The sequence below is a fragment of the Molothrus ater genome, chromosome 7 (assembly GCF_012460135.2).
Source record: "Molothrus ater isolate BHLD 08-10-18 breed brown headed cowbird chromosome 7, BPBGC_Mater_1.1, whole genome shotgun sequence".
NCBI classification, from domain to species: Eukaryota; Metazoa; Chordata; class Aves; order Passeriformes; family Icteridae; genus Molothrus; species Molothrus ater.
In genome coordinates this window covers 4,280,995-4,304,489 of record NC_050484.2, presented here as the reverse complement: position 1 = coordinate 4,304,489, position 23,495 = coordinate 4,280,995, and the positions used below count along the sequence as shown (strand labels likewise).

Below are 23,495 nucleotides of genomic sequence, written 5' to 3'. Positions count from 1 at the left end.
AGTGATGACAACACACCTGTCTGGTGTATTTTAGACTTACAGTTACCTCTGTGTGAGACAAAAAGGTTTGTATTTAAGTCCAAAAAGATGGAAAAAAAAGCCCCAACCAAAAAACCAAAACGAAGTCATTGCAGAAAGAGTCACCCTCCAATTCGGAAACACCAAATTCTCTTTGTCTTGTATATATAAATAACATTTATGACTTGTGGAAAGAAAAAGTTGTTCAATGGATAGGAAATTAACCCTAAGCTGAGGAAAATAAAGGCAACCTCATTTTCCAAAATAAATAAGCCCTATTTTTCTAATACTGATCTGGTTTCTTCATATGAAACAACCTGACAAAAATATCATTTTGGAAAAAAACAGCTCAAAAATTTTTCTGAAAGACAGCTGCATTTTTCTCTTTCTGAACAATTTTAAACATTAATTAAAAAAAAAAAGGTCATACAAATCCAAAGACTTTTCAAAGGTCTCGGAAAAAAATCCTCATTTGGGAAACTCAGAACTGCTCCGAACTGTTTCAGTTCAGGGTAATGCATTCTTTTAATACTTGGTATTTTCCATGGGACACATAACCCAGTTTTATTTCCCCTCTAATCAGGAGATATTAATGTGCTGCAGGAGTGTGGAATATGATCCCCTCTGCTAACACAGACAGTGAATAAAAACAGAAGCAGCAAGGATTTTATTCTGGCTCATCGACTATATAAATAAATAAATAAATAAATATATATATATATATAAAATTATATAATATTTTAATATAATAATATTATAACATATATTGTACAATAATTCCTCTTGTATAAAATAATACGTAACATATATAATTACTCTTTATCCAAGAATTTTATATCATAATAATAATAATACACACAATATGCATATTTTAAATATATATTTCTCTGTGTGTGTTTTCCTTGGCCCTTGTTTTTTTGTACTTATCCAAGCAGCATAAGTTTTGTTATAAAATACAATGTTGAGAGAAAGGTACTCACTAGGGAAAACTGCATTTTAATTTATGGCTGTATAGAGAGAATAACCCAGCTTTTGTTTCTGAAGTTCTGCAACTTAAAAAATAGCCAAATACATACATTTCTGGAATAATAATAAAAGCTTTGGGCTGAGACATTTTATGCCACGTCACAGTCCTGCAGAATTTTATGGCTGAGTTATAAACCTGAAAAATATGTGCTTATAATGGAAATCCTGACAGACCCTCATAGGGGCTCCTGTAATATCTTGAATTTGATTTAAGAGTGGTTTGCAATAATGCTTTCCCAAGCCAGTCTGCTGGGGACTGCCAGGGAAAATGTGATGTTGAGAGTGTCCCATGTCCCCAGATGCAGCTCAGTGTGCTTGATGAGAACGCTGGGGCACCAAGGAAAGCCTGCAGAGCTTCTGTAGCCTGGGGCTGTCAGGTCTCTAATATCAGAAACCCCATAAATGTCAGGGCTAAGTGCACCTTTCATTTAACAAAACAATAAATTGTCTGTCTCTGTGCAATAAATCGCTCATTGCTGTGCCTCCACAAGGCCTGATGTGATTTGTAAATGACTGGAAATTCTGCTTTCGGGTTTTTTATTTTTCCCCTCACAATCATGAACCACGCTTCTGGGAACACTGGATTTTTAGAGAGAAGGGAAGAGGGAACCTAGATAATCCATGAGTCAGATTAAGACTGGAGAAATTAGGATTATAACCTACTATAAACCCATCCCTTCTCCCACTATAAAACCTCTTCAAAACCTTTATTACTTATGATTATGAGAGAAATGAAGGAACTGAGTCCTTTCCAAACCCAGGAGTGAGACAGGAGAGCATAAGAGCTCTGATGGGTGGCAGACATGATGCTCCTGAAGGGAGCCAAGCAGCCAGGGACTGAGAGAGAAAGAGAAATGGTGACACTGGAGAAAAAACAAGAAACAGGTGCTGACACAAAGCACTGTTAAAGCAGGGGAAAGATAGAAGTAAAGAAAATAAAAGAAAATTACAGCAAAAGAAAGACTGGGAATATGGTGAGTGGACAGTCCATCTGAGATGAAAGGAGAAGGGGAAATGAGAAGAACTTGGTCAGCAGATAAGCTGATGAATTTCTCAGCTTGCCTTCATTTTAATCCTTTCCATAGGAAACCTCTGTGGGCTACTGGGTTTGGCAGAAAAGCTACTAAACCAGTTCAACACTCCAGAAGAAATGACTGGTGAGCAAAGGGGAAGAAAACTGCACAGAATTTTCTAGAAATAGGTTCATAGTTACGCAGAGAAACATGCCCTGCATGGAAAAAAAATATCTGAGAGGGTCAAGAGAAACTTGCTCATCATCTCTCATAAGCCCAAGACAGCCCAGTTCATCAGAGCAAGAAAGAAATCTGAACCCTTCCACCACTTGGAAATTAAAAGCTGGGATGAAGAACTTGGCAAGATGCACTTGAAGTTTGCTGCAAGGGCTTCTCATGTTTGTAGGAGCTTTGGGAGCCACCCAGCAGGGTACCAAAAAGTCCCTTGGCACGGGCAAGGTTGGGTAATGCCTCTCTGGGAATCAATGGCATCGTGTTTTCTGAGAGTGAGAACTCTCCAACAACACCAGAAAAGGATCCTTCCCTTCCATCTGTGAATATCCAAGCTTTCCAGCTGAGTGAGAAAAATAGTCATGACAAATAGGAAGAGAAAAAGGAAATTGTAGAGGGATTCAAGAGAGGAAAATGACACTTTCCCCCATGTATTTCGATTTTGCTCCTCTACAAAATTAAAGCCTTATTTCAATATGCTTTAATTTCATAGCCCTTGGTTTAGATCCCTCTCTTCTGTACACTGCACTTCCTCATGGAGCACTGCATTAGCAAACTCCATTTATGCTAATGGGGCTGCTTGGAGTGATAATTATGCCAGGCCTTGGCCCTGCTGCTGGCCAGTGGCAGCACGGTGTCAAGAGGGGCTGAAGGCCATTATCACTGTACAATTAGCCTTGTCAGGCCAACAGCTCTGGGAACAGACACATCTTGAAGCTTAAAATGTGGACAGCTGACAGATGACTGTCATTAAACTCCTTTGCTCACTCCAGGATGGAATAGCCACTGAGCTGCGGGGTAGGATTCTTTAATGAAAGGCAAAGACTTTGAACTGCCCTCCACCTCCTCCCAGCCCGTCCAGTTACCCTGACTCCTCTTGTTTCTCACAGCTTCTCTCACCCCATCTGTGGCAGACTAACAAAAGCTGTCTCTAACATTGGTCCTAATCCATCAAATCATGCTGGAGAAGAAAGAGTCCTCAATTCACAGTGCAACCCCACAGGCCCTGCCTCTCTCCAGACACTTGGAGTGCAGGCCCAAAGCCACTGCACTGAGGATGCTTCTGGATCAGCTTCTCAAATATCAACATAGATCCTTTGAACTTCATACAGCCTGTGAGCTCACACCCAGCTGAGAAGGGCAGTGATAAAAACCCCTTCCAAAAAGTCTGGCATGGAGAGAGGCCCCTTCAGGACAAGCCCTCCTTGGCCAAGAGAGCTGCAGGATGGCACAGAGCCCTGGCACCCACAGCTGCTAAACAGGACAGAAAGAAGCACCAAGGAGGCTTTGCAAGAGCCTTTGTCTTGGTGGCTGTGAAAAATGCATGTATTTTATGATTGGTTTTTCACAAATATTAAAATTAATATTATATGTGTTGTGGTTAGAAAGTGATGCTGTATTAATTCTCTTAAGTATTGTGTTAAATATAGTTTTAGGTTATAACAACATGTTAAAATAGAAACTATGCTATGTAAGATACTTTTCTTTAAAGAAAGGACTTGCAGTGAGATAGCAGCCACAGGACACCTGAATCTTTCAGAGAAAAATAATTTATTGCCCCATTATCAGAAGAAATTAACTTCTTCCTGCCTCGAAGACACCATCAGAATTAAGAGGAAGAAGTTGACCTGCCCAGACAGATCCTGTGTTTGAATGGAATTTATGCATCATGTACAGAGGTGTATGAATATGCAACAGGTTATTGCTTTTAAGGCTTAATCCTCTGTTAATGTGGGTCCTTTTTCTGGCTTGTGCTGTCCAGAAAAAGGTACCCGGATGTCTGTAACTCTTTGTTTCTATTGTCTCGTATTGTCCTAATTCAAATTGTCGAAATTATTATTACTCTAATTGTATTACTATTAAACTTTTAAATTTTTAAATACAAGTGATTGGCATTTTTCACAGACTCCTGGAGGCTTCCATCTGCAGCCCTGTGCCTCTGGAAGGGAATCCTTAGACACAGCAATGACTCCATGTGGCTGCAGTAGCACTCAGCAGAGTTGAAGATGTGCTTCTGCTTCATTAAAATTTGATCCCCAAGTTCCTCTCTCTTTTTTCATTCCTAGAATGTTTTCAAACATTGTTTTCCTGCATACCTGGATAACTGATGCTCTGCAGGGCTTTAGTAAAGGTAATTTGAGAATTCTTTTATATTGAAAAGGTATAAAAAGTAATCCCCTGAAGTACTTGGTTTTCCTTCCACAGCATTCCATTGTAACCACCTACTTCTGCTTTACCTCGTTAGTATTCTGAGGGGTTTTAAAAGAATTATTATAGTTTAGAACACAAAAACCAGGTCTGGAAGCCCCTGGGGGATACAGGGCAGAACAGGATGGGGCTGAGACCCAGGAGAGCTGAGGTCTCCTCCACAGCCTAGGTGATCCCAGGCAAGCTGCCTCCTGTTAGGGAGTTTCCTTCCTGACTCTTCCTCTGCCTTGACTTTAGGGCAGGAAAAGTTCCTCTGCCCTTGACAGTGCTCAGCAAAATGAGTGCAGATGCAATGCAAATCAACAGCAGCAGAAAGAAACCATAATTGTAACAGGGAAAAAAAAAAAAACAAACCAGTAAAAGAGGAGATGGGACTGCCCAGGTCTATGTGTTGTATGCAATGTTACAGAAGCAGAACTGCATTTCTGTAAGCCCCTGAGAGAGACAGAGAGTTTAGCACAGCACAAAAGCCCACTATCATCATTCCAACAGAACTCCAGCTTATTTTCCACTAGAGCAAGAGAGAGAGAATACAGCCTCAAATACAGGTCCCTTAGATAACCTCACCCAGTGGCAGAGGGAAACCAACCTTTCCTGACTAAAACCCTCCAGATGTGTTTTCCCTTCTTGAAGGCATTTCCATGAGAATATCCTCACCCTCACATCTCCAAGTTGTGTGTGTGGGTGTGTTGGGGCAGCCCTAGCTGAGAGAAACTGCATCCAACACATTGAAATATCAATGCACACAGCACTTTTTTGTTTGTTTGTTTTGTGGAATCTTCCCGACCTGTAACACCCTGGCTGAGAAGGATTCAACTGCCTGGAATTCCAGGCTTGTGCCATCCATACAGAATTGGAGTTTCAACCCACTTCTCAAGGAGCCAACACTAAGGGTGTTCATGGACTATTATCCCCTCCTTCCTGAAGTCACCAAGGTGGACACTCTTGCTCCCACTACAAAATACCCTGATACATGAGCACACTTCACTGCTTTACTGGACAGCAAACTCTACATAAAACTGCTGTGCTGATCTCAGAGCTAAAAGGTTAAACATTCATTTCCAAGTAAGACAGTCCCCATGGAAGTGAGACACCAGGAGAAGCCTTGTGAATCTGCAGAGCAGAAGGGAAGAGCCCCCTTAGACACAGCTGCTGTCTAACAACCATGTTTTATGCAGAATGCTTGGGGGCTACTCTATTTTTATAGCTCTCATCCATAAAATAAGAAGCTAAAGCCTCTGGAAGGAGAACACAATTACCCTACAATGATGTAACATCAGAATAAATTCAACACAATCTGTATAAGCAAAGAGAAAAAGCACCCAAGCCTTTTCCAATTGGCAGTAGATAATGCTTTATAACTGCCCTGTCATCAACCTTCAGAAGCTATCTCCAGAGCCATATGTGGGTTGGCAAGCAGGCACTGTGGCTAACTAGCTTTGCATCTAGTTGTACAGAAGTAGAGACATATGGAAATGAACAGCCTGGCAGAACAAGTGAGCTCCGAAGCAATGACTTCCATAAATAAGTGCCTGCACACTGGCAGATGGAGAAAAGCACTGTTAGGGAGGGACTGTGTAACAACAGCAACTTGATTTTAAACAATTCCTAAAAATCAGCCTGAACTTCAGACCTGAGGCGTTTCCAGTGGTTTCAGTCCTCTTCTTACTAAGGAAAATCCTCTCCACAAAATAGGGAAGGTGAAGGTAGAACATGCATCTAGCAAAAGATACCAGGAGCTGCTTCAGGAAGCAGAGAACAGGACTGGGAAGTCACTGATGATTTTTGCCTCTTACTACTCTGCTAATCATGCTTTTGGTACCTTGCAGAAAGACACAACCAATCATTCCCCACAGCCTAGGAAAGCAAACATGCAGAAACACTCCCAAGCTGTATGACAGCACCTGAATCACGGGCACAGTGGGGACAGGAATGTGGGACACACATGTGCACCTTCCTGCAGTAAATAGGAATTTGTGCCTCTTGCTGCCTTCTGCACTCATTCCTCTAGGGATCAGTTTATTTCAAGGCAAATGGTACCTTTCCTGTTTCCTAGTCACTATTAAATGTGACAGATTAATGGAAAATTCGTATTACTTTCATTCTACTTTTTGGAAACTCCTTGTCTGGTGATCTCAAAGATTTTTCCTCTTACCATAGCTGGAACAATTTTTTGTGCACACCCTCTAACCACACTTGACATTACTATTGTGATGTGGAAGAACATAAATTTAATTAGATTTCAATAAACTAGCATAAATAAACTTCACTCAACTCATATCAGTAACAGGCCACCTTTTATCATAAAGGAACTCCCTTTCTCTTCCTGACAGTGCATCAGTTGATACTACATTTCTGATCTCACTTCTTTGCACTGTTTGGTTACCACCCCAGATCTCTCACATGTCTGTGACACCTCATTTTCTCCTTCCACATCACAGGGGTGACCAAGAAAAGCAGCAACAACAATTTCCCAGGGAATGTCCTTAAATCCAAACCCCACATTAGGCTGAAGCCATGTACAGTGGCAATAAGTTTGGAAGCTGCTTCACAATGTGGGAGTAGTAAAGTTAAAAAGATTTCTAGAAAGCTGTAAAAGTAGGCTTTAGAAACAGAAAGAATAGAAAACTTAGAGCTAGCTGCAGCTGTAAAGTTTGAAAGTAGAAAAAGTACAGTAGTATAGAAAGCAAGGGTATCAAACTATAGCTTGTGTTTTTAGCTTGGCTAAAATCAACTTTAAGACTACAGAAAAATATGCTTAGCAAGACAGTAGAGGTTTTAAGCTTAATAATGAAGTATTGTGTATTATTAATAAAAAGAACACAAGCAAGGATTGTGTGAAGCAGATGTACTTTTAGTGATTGGCTAGAACAACTGTCTGTGAGCTTTAGCAATGTGCTGTTGGCTGGGAAGTTTTTAAATGCTCTGTAACAAAGAAATCTTTGGCTGCTGCTGGCTGTACATGAGCTTTGCCAACTCTCAACTGTCTCAGCCATGTAATGAGGCTGATGCTGCAATAGAAGCTCAAGGAATGAGCCCCAGCAGTCCCATCTTGCGTGTGAAAAGCCACCAACACACACTTTGCTAAGAACCACCATGGGAAAGCCAGGACCTGCCTTCCACAGGCCCTCCCAGAGATCTGCCAGCTCTGTAAGCTGTGGATCAGGCTGTCTGCACCACTACAAGGCTCACAGCAAAGCCAGCACAGCCCTGGCCCAAGGAGTCAAGGGCCATATGCACACACAAAGTGAAAATCATGGAGGATTACCTCTGCAGGGATGGCACTGTGTAAATGTTTTGCATTAAATAATTACAGCCACCATCAATCAAATAGTGGAGAACAGATGGGCAGGAGGCTGTGTGGAGAGAAAGACTCAAACAGGAACATGGATTTTGTCTCCCACCTTCCCAGGTCTGGTATCAGCCCTAAATAAACCTTTGCACGTTTCCACACAGGCAATTCCCATTGGTGTGCTCCTGTACTCCCCAGTAACTCTGGTTGCTTTACCACCACAGCACAGGACATTCACCCATCTACAAAATGCTGCAATGTCAGATTTGGGTTCTGCCCACCTCTCCCCAGCCCTACAGTCACTTGATCTACTTTCTTCTTCAGCAAGGTTTAAAACAGATCTGATTTGGAAAGAAAACAGTCCCTATTCAGGATGCTCCCCAAAATTCTGCTCCTCCTGAAGAACAAAAAAGGGCTAGCTGGATTTCTACATTTTCTTACTTTTATAAGAACATATTTTTGTATTTAAGTTGTTAAAAGAGGCAAATGTTTACTTAATATTGAGTCCAGCAAAACAATTGCTGAATCTCCAGGTTTCTCTTCCAGTGTTAAAAGATTAACATTACAACTTGATTACAAAAGATTAACGTTACAACTTGAATTAAGATTTTGTAATAAATGTTGTAGGAAATTCACTTAAGGCTGCAGATTTAATGTAAGATAGCAGTCTGCGGGCATGTGTCTATAACAAGCATTTTCTCCAAAATAATCTAAAACTTTAAACAACTTACAAATAACTCAATGCAAAAGGCAGGCTCCAAATTGCCACTTGTAGTAAACAACCCTAGTTGTTCAAAAGCACCTTTAAAATGGATAAGTTATGGTCTTCTATAGTGAAAGATCTTGTTATTCTTTGCAAATAATTTTGTTAGTGCTGAGTACTTGTTCTTAGTACAACAATGAACACCTAAACATGCCTAAAACCAGCTGTAAAACATTGTGCCAAGGATAGTTTGTGACCCAAACATAGCAGGATCACCATGTGAGGAGTGATATGAAGGACATGTTTATCTTCCAGCAGACAACTGATGACAGATCTGGCAATGCAGACCCAGAAGAGCTGAAAACCAGTATATGTATTAACAGTGAACAACAGAGGAGGCTGAAAAATCACCTTGTGTCCAGCCCCAGATTTCACAAAGGGGCTTCTTTCCTCACTCGCCCTCACCTCGAGAAACAACCCCTCATTAAGTTGGAAAGACAGTTGTCCTGGGTTGTAAGATGTGGTTTGGGGGTATTCTACCACCATCTGTCAGAGGTGGGGCAGGTCTCTTCTGTTCATGGGGCAGTTTTCTTTATCCCTTCCACAACCCATCCTCCCTCCAGGAGATCTCTTCTGTTCATGGCCACTGAGTGTCCCTGCATGGCTGATCAAATTCCATCATCCCACTGGGAGATGCCCTGCCCAGGGGAGGAGCCAAGCATTCCTACCTGGATACAATCTGACCCTGGGAACACCACAGCAGCCTTTGCCCACTGCATTCCCAGAGGAGCAGCTTTCTTCTCCCCTGCATTCCCAGAGGAGCAGCTTTCTTCTCCCCTGCATTCCCAGAGGAGCAGCTTTCTTCTCCCCTGCATTCCCAGAGGGAGATCAGGCCCATCTCCAGCAGCCCTGGAGCTTCAGAGGAAAACTCCCCCCTTGTGCAGGATCCCTGCTCCAGCAGAACCACAGCTGGCACTGCAGGAGGGCTGAGCCACCATGGAATGGGACTGTGCCACCACCCTGACCCACAGGGGGTCAGCTCCTAGTCTGACTCTAGCAATGGTGTTTTTTGTGGTTGTTTTTGGGTGGTTTTTGTTTGTTTCTACTATTGCATTTGTATTTTTAATTTTCCTGGTAAAGAACTGTTATTCCTATTCCCATATATTTGCCTAAGAGCCTCTTAATTTCAAAATTATAATAATTCATAGGGAAGGGTTTTACATTTTCTATTTCAAGGGAGGCTCCTGCCCTCCTTAGCAGACACCTGTCTTTTCAAACCAAGACAACAGGCAAGAAAAACACTTTGGTTCACGTATTTACAAGTCATCTATAATACTGTAAAGCAGCCAAAATAGTGTGTATTTCAAGAACTACCCAACCTTCTCAGAAACAAAACCAGGCCTGAAAAAACCCAATGCAAACAAAAAGTCATGTTTTAAAGTTAATTATGAAAACAATAAGAAATTATTCAAAAACTCCAACGTGAGCTACATACCTTAGCTATTTGAACACACCAGTTCAGCAGGAGCTGGGAGCCAATGTTATCCTTATGTTCATGGACATAATCCAGGAGGCAGCCATGAGGCATCAGCTGAGTGACCAGCTGGATGGTGGGGCTCAGGCAGACACCCAGGAGTCTCACCAGGTGTGGGTGGTCCATGCTGGCCATGATGAGAGCTTCCTGCAACAATAAAAGTGATCGAAAGGTTACCCCAGGGTGCTCAAAGACTCAATGCACTCGAGTTGTTGTGGTAAGGTAGGAAAACCATAAAGAAAGGTTTCATAAAATCAAACCTGCTCTCCTTGTCAGGCTAGCCCTTTGCAAGTTCCCATGTGAAAGCAATCCTGGTGTGAGCAGTTCATTAACATAACAATCTATTCCTGGGTGAGAAACAACCAGCACCTGTATAAACTGTTTTTACACCATTAGATAGTTTTCCCTTTTCTATGTCTCACAACTTTTCCTGCACATAGACATTGAGAATTTAAGTGACCAATTAATACAGGGTAACAACTTGTTACTAACCAATAAAATAATTAGCAAGAAAGCTACTAACCAATTAAAGTCACCCACAAAGTCTATAAAGCTGTATAAAAAGGAGTTATGTGACTAAAGAATGGGCTTTTTCCACCATGAAGAAAATGGAGTCCCATGTAATTTATTCCAATACTCAGGTGGCTAAAGGGGATCAGTGTCCCCTGAGCACGATGAATTCCTGTCTGTCCAGTGGTAGGCATTCCAAGGGAATCTCCAGGCTGATGTAATGCCAAGTTGATGTTCTGAGTCCCAAAACCAAGAGTCTGCACAAATCTAAAACTCTGCACTGCCCCACATTCCCTGTCCCATTGCAGCCACAGAAAAGATGCAGGTGTGACACACTTCACTTAAAGTCTCCTTGGTCTTGTTTTAATGCCTTTTTGGGACTACCAACAAACAGAGGCCAGCCAAAATTAAGGGCATAAAAAGCAGCTACATTCATTGAAGGGCCTTCAGGTACATTTAGGGCAGAGGAAGCACACCCAGGGGCTACACCCAAAAACTGGACACTTTTATAAGTGTGGTCCATTTGCATATTGGGAGTTAATCTTCCAGTTACAGCCACGGGTAATGAAGTAATTTACACCATGCTTGCTCTCTAAATCTGAGCCTCTTAGCTCAGCATCTGATTCTTCCATCACCTCTCCCATCAGGTCTTGGATGAGTTCATTTTTGTTTTTCCACGCTTTTGCTTTCCACACAGAAAAGACTTTATTTCCCTTTTCCAGACTATGAGAAGTTTTCAGCTACCAAGCTGGTCCAGGACCAAGGACCAGAAGGTTTAATCTTGGCTGTGCTATTTGACCCTAGAGTTCACACCCCTGACCAGTAGCACAGGAACTCCTTATAAAAACCCTAAATAACTGTTCTTAGAGGTAATGCAGCCATCACAAGCAACTATTCAAATATAGCAAGGAGAAAGCTCTTCTCTCTCATTCACTGAGTCCTCCATTTCAAGACCATTTCATCATGGCAATGGAACAATGAAAAGTGAGATGGAATTGTGGCTCTGTAAGGCTATTTTGGCTGTCTTCTTTTTTTTTCTCAAAAAAACCCAATATGACATCTGACAGCTTACAGAATAACAGCTGTAACAGTGCCAAGGAAAGAAAGAAAGAAAAAAAAAAGGATGAGACAAATTTGCCACCAGAAGAACATAAAAGTTGGGGGTTTTTTCCCTTCCTTATATTAATGCAAAATTTAAAAAAAATAAAAAATGGTTCTGGCAAGTAGGTTGAGTTTGTATTAAAGGAAATTGCTCATCATAGTACAAAGAATATTTGAAACCAAATTGCAGATATTTGCATAATAGTTCTTTTACTTTCTTTCCCCCTCTTTTTTTTTTTAGTAAAACAAAAAGATGAACAAGACACTAATTGTAGGGTTTTTTCCCTCCCAATAAGAAAAGAGCAGATGGTCCTCACTGGGGGGAGTGACTCCTTCCCTTTTCTTCCTCAATGTATGTGAAGAAAGAAATAAATGAATAAATAGAGACTATTTGATGGGATAATGGAGGAGCAGATCTGAGAAAGATTCTGATGCAACAAATTAGAAAAGGGATCTGAATTTAACTGATTTTACTCACATTCAAATGAATACAGTTCCCACTCACTTAACTCTTAAGTATGGGGACTCCTTGAAACAATTTTAGCATTTCTTCTGCTGTGACTTGAAAATGTTCCTAAAGAATGAATACCTGTAGACAGGTGAATTACCCAGTCTCCAGGGCACAAAATTCCTCTGCCTCATTTTTTTTCCTTCTTACTCCATTCATTTTTCTCCTGCAGATGCATACAGGGACAGCACCTGCTGCCCACTCTGCCTCTGAGTAAAGGTAAGAGGTTCCCCATGAGCCTGGAGCTGGAGTACTTTTCTTTCTAACCCAGACTGATTAGAACAAAAATGAGATTTGTTTTTTTTTTTGTCTTCCAAGGGCCCACACAGAAAGCTTTGAAGCTTGTGTCCATTAGTCTCCAGCTACTTCCATTGCCAAGTCCATCTGTGTCCAAAGGAAAACCACTTCTGTACAACAATAAAAGCAAGCAGTGCCATTTGTCTCATTCTGATGTTACAGGAAAGCACCTGCTTTTCCAATAGTTTTGGGCAACAGTTTCAGGAAAAAAAGTCAAAATGTCTTTTATAAAATATAATGGACTTCTCTGTAATGAATTAAGACATACACAGAGGGCAAGGAAATCTTCATTATATATCTAAACCACTAACAGATACTAATTTAGCATGAATCCTGGCTTCACATAGTTATCCTCATTAGTAAAGCTATTGTTATTTTTATTGAACTTCCATCTACAGAAGAACTAAAATCAGGGCTATGTGTATCCAGCACAGCAAATCACAAAGGAAAAGAGATTCTGCTAGAGCCTAATTAGACAAAACAAGCAACAACAGAAACATTATGACTTAGGAGCATTTTAAGAATCTGTTCAGCAAATAAGGAATACAAGTCTCCATTTTCAAACCTGTTTGGACATGAAAGACCCTAGAGCTGTAATCTTTGTGGCACTTGGACACTCAGCAGCCTGGTTCCTAATGTAACTGTCTAAAACATTTTATGCAGGTGAGGTACACTCAGACTTGGCTGGTGGTGCACTGGCATCTCTCAAAACCAGCCTCTGCAATATTCTGGGCCTTTTTGTAGCTGTGGGTCTGCAGCTCTTCTCTCTACACTCAACTGGCACAATTACAGGCATGAGTTTGGAATTCTAATTTAATGGAGAAGAAAATGAGGTACCCAAAACCTTCTATTTAAAGTCACATGGGAAAGCTGGAGCACAAGTGGAAACAGTGCCCCAAATCACTTTACCCTTCTCTCCTGAAAAAACTCACAACCATCATTCTCTCTTTATCCCTTCTCAATGTGATTATTACATTATTACTCCATTAAGCTCAACTCCTGTGATTTATACACACAAGCCTGTATTAAACAATAACATTAAACAATCACATAAATGTTATTTTAATGGTTCACACTTATCTGCCTGCTGTGTGCACTAAGAAACAAGAGAGCAGCCCAAAGAAGGTTGAGTGTGCAATGAGCAATCACCAGACCTATTACTGGTTTCTGTCAGCAGAGCTATGTCAAAAGGGGTCTGGGGTGGTGAATTGTAATTTGGAAATCTCACCTAAAACTGTTTCCTGATCTATCCATACTCTGCAGTCATGTTTGAAATACCTTTAATTTGGCTGCTGCTTCTGGAAAGTAACTCCAGCTAAAGCACAATTTTCATTTTGACCTACCAGGATGGGGAAAAAAGCCCCAGTTCTGAAGACTGTGAGAAGAAAAAGTGCTCTGAGTACACCTACAGCATATCTTATAAGATGGTATTTAACTTCCCCCTTTCCTACTTTGACATGGTATTGCAACAATTACAGCTGAAAACAGAACATAAACATTAGCCAGCATGGTGGTTGCTGAAGAACAGCCTTTGGTACTGGTTTTGTTTCTCTGATCATGCAGTTTGCAAACCAGGGGGCTCAGCAAGGTGCATGTGTCAGCAGCAGTGAGGCAATGCCATGTTGAACATTTATTTCCACCCAGAGCAGCCCAGGGCACAACTCTCTTCAGCTCATGCCCTTGTTCATTAGTACACCACATCCCCTTGTTCAAGGGGAGCATCACAGATCTGCTTCCCCACTTTGGCAAGCCTAGAGTAAATGTTACTGCTCCTCTTAAGCCAAATGAAGATATTTACCTGATAAAGAGTTAAGTAAGCACAAAGTCTGAAAAATCTCTTTTCCTGACCTTCTGCTTCTAAATGTTCCTGCCATAAAACACCCTCAAACAAAGCAAAACAAAAGATGAAAGAACAACTCCATGCCTGTTTTTCCTAATAATTGTTGAGTAATAAATGTATTTAAAAGCTGACTTCATAGTGCACTGTGCATTTTTCTGAAAGCACAGCTGAGCTAACAGGAGAGATACTACACTGAATACACTGCTTTTTTACATTAATTTTCAATTCCTCCAGTGGCTGGGGCAAACATCTCTCTGGAATGCACCTTTGACCTGCTGCAGGGCAGATCCAATCACAGCCCAGCATTTACTATATTTCAAAGCCTTTTGTTTGTCTGCTAGGTCTTACCAATTGTTTAGGTGGTAGCTGACTCAGCCTGTGTAGTCTATGGCTAGGAGACAGAACAAAAATTCATTTAACAACACACATGCCCACACTGGTGCTATGACCGTGACACCCATTGCTGTATTTCCTCTGTACTGCCCATGCAGGATGCTGCTTTCATGGTTTTCCAGCACTGCTGTGCTTCAAACAGTTTTTCAGAAGGCAGCTAAACCTGCAGGCAGCGTGGCAGGGCCATGGTTGTGTGCTCCAGGCTCACCACCGGTGACTTCAGTTGAACCTTCCACGCTCAGCTCAGTCCTACCCTTCTCAGACATGCTCTTCTGTATAAAGAAATTATGGCACATGGATCATTTCTCTCCTCTTCCCCTTCTCAGTGTGGGTGTGCTACTGCTCCTTTAAGCTTAATTCTTGTGATTTATACACCCAAGTCTGGCTTGGGCCAGTATTCCTGAGGAAACAGGTTTCTGTGACGCCCAGGTTGTGCACAACATTCTCTCAACTTCTCTCCGGAGAAGCAGGACTCAGGAATTAAAATTTATTTAAATAAATTAATAATCTTTCTGTACATGCACCTCCATGCTCCAAGCATAGGGTAAGGTGAATGCTTACAGAAGTACAGGTTCATCAGAGGTTGTTGCATGAAGTGCAGCAGTGCACATCCAGATGCTGAATTCACACTCACCTGGCCAACTGCTTTTCCTACAGGGAAATGCTGAATTTGCCTGGCACAGCAGGAAATAACTAGAGGTCCAAAAGCCCTGTCATTGAGGGGGTTTAATGAGCTGTTAGCCAGAGTTTTGCACTAACACCATCTCCTTGCAACTCCCTCCATGCCTGTTTTGCTTTAGTGTGAAAAATGCGTATTTTATGATTGGCTTTTCACAAATATTAAAATTAATATTATATGTGCTATGTTAGAAAGTTATGTTGTATTAATTTTCTAAAGTATTGTGTTAAATATAGTTTTAGGTTATAACATAATGTTAAAATAGAAACTATGCTATGTAGGATACTTTTTTTGAAGAAAGGACTCGCACTGAGATAGCAGCCACAGGACACCTAAATCATTCAGAGAAGGAGAATTTATTGCTCCATTATCAGAAGAAATGAACTTTTTCTGCCTCACTCAGCCCTGAAGATACCATTAGGATTAAGATGAAGAAGTTGACACTGCACAGACAGAGTCCTGTGTTTGAATGGAATTTATGCATCATGCATGAGGTGTATGAATATGCAACAGGTTATTGCTTTTAAGGGTTAATCCTCTGTTAACGTGGGTCCTTTTTTAGGCTTATTTTGCCCAGAAAAAGGTACCTGGACTGTCTGTAACTCTTTGTTTCTATTGTCTCGTATTGTCCTAATCTCAATTGTTCAAATTTCTATGAGTCTAATTATATTACTATTTTTATAGCCATTTTATTACTATTAAACTTTTAAAATTTTGGCGTTTTTCACATTTAGGAAGCCTTGTTAAAGAACTTCTCTGTGTAACCAAATAGAGAAGGTCACACTACAAGCCTTGCTTGCATGTATTTCCTCAGAGCCAGGACAAACTCTCAGGATTAAGGAGGCTGCAGGTTTTGAAGGGGTGGTTTTGGACTTCATATTTTTTGGATGTGAGAGATTTGGGCTTTTTTTGGTTGAGTTTTCAATGAGGACCTTAGGCAGAGCTTCACAGGGTAGTCAGTGGAGTCACAGCATGCTTATACTGGAGTACAGCTGTGCTGCACCCTTAAATGGTGAGACTAACTTAGTTCAGAAAGTTCTGGAAACTCATCTGTCAGGTGAGCCACTACTCTAGGATTAAAACTGAGAATAAAAAATAAAAATTCTACTTCAGGGACCACACCCTGCAGCCTGTTCATGCACAAATGTGATGGGAACAGCCCCAGACAAGTGCCACTCACTTGACTCCTATCAAGCCAGTGCCATCAGGAGAAGCTGGCCCCAGGCCAGTGTCCTGCAGCCTGGTGAGGAGCCAGGCATGGCATAACACTGGAGCACTGTGCTCTCCCCTGCCCACCATCAGAGCTGGCCTCTGGCTGCTCTCTCACTGCTGAGAGCCTTTTCTGCAGCTGTGATGTGTCTTTAAATGTGCAGGCAAACCCCCTGAGACTGCCCTGCCTGTCACAGCACTTGCACAGCACCCAGGGCACCAGTCTGACTGACTGCTCACAGGCACTGCCTGCCTTGTTGACACTGAATTCAAAAGCCAGCCATTGCCCCATGTGACTCAAATGCATTGGAGAGATGCCCCACTTTCCTCCAAACACCCAAAACTAGCACGAATCAGGGATGTGAAAGCTCTCCCTCTTGAAGGTCATACTTGCAGACTGCTGGGTGAAACCTTCCTGCCCACATCAGAGAAGCATTAAGTCCTATTCATGCAGGAATAAACACCTTCATACACTTACAGAAACAATGCTGGCTCACTTTGTATTTTGGAGCAACATAAAATAAATTAGGAAAAGAAAGCAGCACTGTGATCCCTGTCCTGCAAACACTGAGGGCATGGACCACTGTGCTGACTCCAACAGGGCTCACGTGCTGAGAATTAATGCTCAAATGCTTGGAAGTGTAGGGGATAAATTTTGTAGAACCCCCACAGCACATGCTTGCTCCTTCTCCCGGCTTTGTGCCAGTTAAGTCTCCCAATTCATCAGAGCCTGAGTTAGCAGAGGAGGAACATCAGTTCTAAAACAACAGGCCCCTATTGCACAACAAACCAAGTGTAGATTTTCCATCAAACATCTGATCAGAGACAGCTCCTGCCAGCATTTCTGTGAATCTTGACCTGAAAAAATTATCATGGTGATGAGAAAAGCAAAATCTAGCCCATTTTCAATTCACTTTTATCCATAATAGCCAAAGACCTCAGCAACCAGAATTGTTCCCATTGAAAGTTGTCAGGACAAGTAACAGTGGGTTTCATTCTGGGGATTCCCACCTTGGAGACCAGAAGTAGATGATTTAACAGCAAAAATATCATGTCATTGTGACAAATGCTTTACTTACAGCCTGTGACACACATCATTATTTCAGAGCAGTCTGTCCAAAGTGATTTGTTTCTTACTATTTTGATGCAACTAGCAAAAATATTTGAAGTTGTAACCATGCAGTCTAACAAAGCCATAATTTTAAAGAGGAGGCTAAACAGACATTACCACTGAGCAGCTTAAAGGTACTGTCAGCCTTGGCTGCACAAACCTTTCCAAAGGAGGGAGTTATTGCTTTGGTTTTTGATTTAGCATGAGTGATGGCAAGGTCTCTAGAATGAAAAAAAAAATCATCAAGTTCTCACTCTTTTCTGAACAGTCTTCAGGCATTGCTTTGATATTTTCTGGTATCACTGAAAAGCTTGACTTTATAATCACACATTCCTTCTTCAGGATCAATTTAAAGGGATAAAGCATCAGATTAAAGCCTAATTTCATCAAGTGTATAATCAACGCTAAGAATTGTTTTAATCAAAGCTACTTTTTGCCTGGTATTTAATTTCTCACAACAGAGAATTCAAATCAGACTCATCTCTATCTTTCCCTCATCTGTATTCAGCTGCACAAGAACTCCACACTCAGGACCTGGGTACTGCACAGGGATGGTATTTGAACATGGGAAGTTTCACTGGACTGTTTGGTTCACTGGCAGATTTTTACTCTCCTGACTCCATCAGAAGTCCTCAAAAGCTGCCTCCTGCTCCCTGTGTCACATCCACATTCCTCTGCCTGTGATTTCCTCCTAAGTTTCTACAGCTCTGCCTCCACCTTTTCTTCCCTACCTTCTTTTACCTCCTGCTGACCTACTCCTCTCCTGAAGGCAAGATTAAAACATCCTTAAAAAAACTTTTTAAAGAACCCAGGGCCCTCAAAGGGCAGGGTGGGGATGGCAGGGGAGGGGCTGGGGCTACCCACACCTCATGCAGGTGTGGGTGGCAATGCTAATACCTGGTTAACTCTGAAGTATTTATGTTCCTTGGCAATAAATTCAGCTAAATTCCCCCCGGATTTCCACAAGATTTGGGCACCCTGCTGTCAGGGTAATACATATGTAACATTATAATCATAATGACTCTTTTTTTCATGTTGATAAAATGTTGGCATCTGCAATAACCCCCAAAGCAACTACAACATCAGACATTTTATGTATGGCCGTGCTCAGTCCTGGCATCCGTCAGGGCAAGCCACAGAACTCCCAAACCAAACATGTTTCAATGAGTGGCTGCCTGCTACCAATACAAACACCTCAGTCAAATCCATAAACACAACTGTATTTAATAGTTTTTATTTCTGCCTGTGTGGATGCTCTCAAAAAAGAAAAATCTCCCTCAATTTACAGAACCCAAGCAGAAAGTTGTAGACAAACACCATTCAAACTTACAGTACTGCAGGAGGGAGTGCCTATTTTATAAGTGATCTAATTTGAAATGCTCCAAAGAGGATGAAATAATAATTTATGTCATGTTTTTATTCTCTTTTGTGAATTACCACAATCTCAAGATCATTAATTATGCTCATAAGACAGCCTAGTATCACAGATCCTGTATTTCCAAAGGAACTATCCAGCTAATAGGACTCTACAAATCAAAACCCAAACATTTTTTTCCTAGCATTTCCTACAGCAAACTTTGACAGGGCCAACTGGGGTGAAAGTGCTTTTCAACAGCCTTGCAGCTGTCTGGGAAAAAAAGTGAAAAAGACTCTTTTTAAGTGATACTGCCAGGGAAACTCCAGGCACAGGAAGAACCAGTGGTGTCCCCGAGAGATCAGTTCTGTTTAATATCTTCACTGATGATCTGGATGAGGGGATTGAGTCCTCCATCAGTAAATTTGCAGATGACACCAAGCTGGGAGTGGGTGTCGATCTGTTGGACGGTAGGAGGGCTCTGCAGAGAGACCTGGAACAGTTGGATGGATGGGCAGAGCCCAGTAAGATGACATTTAATAAGTCCAAGGGCCAAGTCCTGCATTTTGGCCACAATAACCCCCTGCAATGCTCTAGGCTGGGGTCAGAGTGTCTGGACAGTGCCCAGGCACAAAGACACCTGGGGGTACTGTGACAGCCACTGACCATGAGCCAGCAGAGTGCCCTGGTGGCCAAGAAGGCCAATGGCTCCTGGCCTGGATCAGGAATGCTGTGGCCAGCAGGAGCAGGGAGGGCATTTTGCTCCTGTACCTGGCACTGGTGAGGGCACACCTTGAGTGTCCAGTTCTGGCCCCTCAGGTTGGAAAGGACCCTGGGACACTTGAGGGCACTCAGAGGGGGCAACAAGGCTGGAGAGGGGCTGGGAACACAAACCCTGTGAGGAACAACTGAGGAGCTGGGGGTGCCCAGCCTGGAGAAAAGGAGACTCAGGGGTGACCTTATCACTCTCTACAGCTCCCTGAAAGGTGCCTGTGCTCAGGTGGGGTTGGGCTCTTTCTCCAGGCAACAACTGACAAAATTGAGGGGACATGGCCTTAAGCTGTGCCAGGGAAGTTCAGGCTGGACATCAGGAAAAAAAAATCACTGAAAAAGTGATTGGGCATTGGAATGGACTCCCAGGGAGGTGGTGGAGTCACTGTCCCTGGAGGTGTTTAAAAAAGACTGGATATGGTACTCAGTGCCATGGTTTAGTTGATAAGGTGGTGTTAGGTCATAGGTTGATGATCTCAAAGGTCTTTTCCAGCCTGTGAACCATAAGGAAACCTGCAAGCTCAAGACACACTCAAGCTCAAGACCACTGTGTCAAAGTTAGTGCTGGACATATCCAGAGCAGCTGTGTGCATGTGCCATGCCAAGCTGACTTTCAGCTCTGAGGGAGGGTCCATTTGCAGCCTGATTACAAAGCCCTAATCCCACCCACACTGTGGAGATTTTGTCTGCCAGCACCTATTTTGCATCTTACTGCCAAGATCAGCAGTCAAGAGGCTGACATTTAATCAAGAGCAGGAAGAAGTATCCATAGCTGTTCCACCATCAGCCTTCCTAACCAACACAATTACTATTTGACATGACTTATAAAGCAGAAATATGGTTACATATCATTAATCCATCTATTCCCTATTCCATGCCTTCACATTTTTGTTTCTTGAAAAGACCTAACACCACCATGGTGTGATCACTTTACTGGGATCAAAGATGATGCTGCACCTCTGAGGGGCAGCTCAAAACACCATCACTTGTCAGTTCCTTGGTCACTTTTAGTGGAATTCTGTGCCAGTGAAATGCCAAAGCCCCAGAAAGCTGCAGCACATCACTGAGAGAAATACCAACCATGTTTTTGCAGAGGGCTAATCTGCAAGTTTGAGTGGAGCTACCAACATTTAGAAGGTGACACAGTGTGGTTTAAGGCGTTTTCTGGAGCTCCAGAGCACTTTGAGAGCCTGCCATTAACACTGGCATCAATAACTTTCTTTTTGGGCTGGAGTTTCGCTCCCATCTGTGCCCCTCAGCTGATGAAGAGATTTATCACACAACAAACAGACACATCTCCCACCCTTGCTGAAAACAAGGCAGGACACAGCATTCAGATCCTCAGAGATGGCCTAGCTCTGGAAAATGGTTTCCTGCTGTCCACAACTTAACCACAGGCATAAAATGTTTAACATTCCAATTTGGATTTGATAACATTCTTGCCTAATGAACATAGTCTGAATTTTGAAACAAGGAATGACTTCAAAGAAGGAATTCACCTGAGTTCATTCAGAAAGTGATAAAACCAGGTCTTCAATCACTATCACATTTCAAAACACATCTTCTGGCTGAGGAATTCACTGGAATATATCTCCCATTGAAAAGCTTCAGCAGAAACTCTTCTTTAAGTTTCAGCAAGTTAATAAATGTTTTACCAAGAAATATTTGTTCAATATTTTGCCAAGTAAACAATCCCAACAAGGAAATTAATTTTCTCTCCTCAGTCCAAATACCATTTTTTTCCAAATGCTTTGGTTATTAAAATAGCTTTTCAGAGAGACTTGTGTTTTTAGCTGGTGACTCTAGCTATTTATCTAAACCAACAAGACTTCATCTAAAAAAACCAAAACAATTTGCACAGCTTCAGAAAACAAGAAGCTAAATTCTGCTTCTATGCATACTAAAACCCCCACTGAACTCTTTCAAAGGGCACTGCCCAGCCAGGAAAAGCATCCTTGACACTGGAGAATGTTTCCAAATGGATTCAGCCCAGGGGCTGCCTCTCCACTGACATGGCTCAGTCAATCACAGCCCTGGGAACTGCCTGTAGCCAGGCCCTGCCCCACATTCCCCTATCTCATTGAGATCTCACATTTCTATCAGATAAACTCATTGAGATCTCACATTTCTATCAGATAAACTCAGATTATCTCTCAGATAATCAGATAATATAACTCAGATCATCAGATAAACTGTTCTTTGTACCTCAGCTGTTTCCTACCTTTGCCCTGCTCCACGTCTCAGAATTTACCTGAGCAAGCTCACCAAGGAGAGCCTTCCAAGCTGCAATTTGTCAGCACAGCTCAAAAATCCACATAACCACACTTCCTTAAACATTCCTGTGTCTTTTGTCATGTAAAACATGAAGATAAAAACAGGCCCTGGCCTATGAGAAATCTATGCAATTCTAGTTTGAACCATGCTTATTCACCTCTGTAATTAAAAGCCTGGTATTCTAGATGAAGCAGAAACCTTCAGGATACACTTGTATTCACCTTGCAAGTAACTAAGAGGGAAAAATACCTATTCTCCCTCTCCTGTTGCTAATAGACAATTTGCTTTATGTATCAAGTGCCATTCAGCATTTTTGAAACACCTGATCTAGGAAAAAGCTAATGAAAACAACATTTCAGACACATTCTTAACTGATAAAACAGCTTTGTCTGAAAAAAAAAAACCTCACATAGTATTTGCTTGTCTACATAAACATCCTAAGGTAATTTAAAACCTGAAGATAATTAAAAATCAATTTAAAAAATTAAGTAATTTTCTCAGAGGTTATGGGATCTGTGTTGCAATTCAGAGTTCCATCTTTAAACTGCTATAGTAATAATTACTCCTCTCTCCTTCATCTGTTGTGTCTGTCTTGACTGAGTACCTTCCAGGGCAGGGACAATCTCACCACACTTCCATCAGGTCCAAGAGATGCTGCATTACCACAACAAGAAGCAACACTATCATAGTTAGTATGGAAAATATTGCTCTGCAAAATCTCCTTATTTTTGGAGCTACAGCTTCAGTAGAGAAGGACCAGGCATTTCCAACCAGCATCTGCTGCTCTGTGGACTACCAGCCCCAGTGTGACCTCAAATGGATCTGTTTATCCCAATTATTACACTGATAGCTCAAAAGTCTTGGCAGAATATTATCAGCAAGTCAGGAACCACCTTCTTCTGTCTTATTTCTTCCATCACAAGCAGCAGTAGGAATATCTGATTGGCTCTTGTAAACAATAGGTACAATATTAATGCAAGCAGATGTTAATTATTTTTATAAATCTATGACAGTTGCTGATGCATCAGAGCTGTCTGGATCAGTGCTGAGGCACAGAAAACAACTTTTGAGGGGTTATTTGCAACAAAGCACTGAGGGAGAAGCACTGCAAACTACAGTATTTGGAGGGAAAATGTATTTTGACAGTGATACTTGAAATTCAGCTCCTATAAGCCTGTGCTTCTGTACCCTTACATTCCTATTAAAAATGGTCACAGCATGATCATTTGTGTGTATATATGGATTTTTTTTTTCTCCTTACAACATAAAAAGCCTTGTTCTCCCTTAACTTTAAGTTGACTTGGCAGCTCATTAGATCTGCCATTAACCTCAAACCAGTGATGGCTTGTTTGGGATGCATAACAGTTAAGCTTGTGGAAACAGTACCTCTCTTTTATTAACAGGGGTCCCATAAAACCCTGCA

At 41.7% G+C, this 23,495-nt stretch overlaps 1 protein-coding gene across 2 annotated transcripts in view; it reads right to left on the bottom strand.

The window, feature by feature from the left end:
- ERBB4 (erb-b2 receptor tyrosine kinase 4) overlaps nt 1-23,495 on the bottom strand; it is a 590,650-nt gene that overhangs the window by 82,648 nt on the left and 484,507 nt on the right. For both annotated transcript variants that reach the window (XM_054515325.1, XM_036387293.2), the window contains exon 20: nt 9,987-10,172. In XM_054515325.1, coding sequence (XP_054371300.1) covers nt 9,987-10,172 — 186 coding nt within the window. The remainder of the gene's footprint in view (nt 1-9,986; nt 10,173-23,495) is intronic.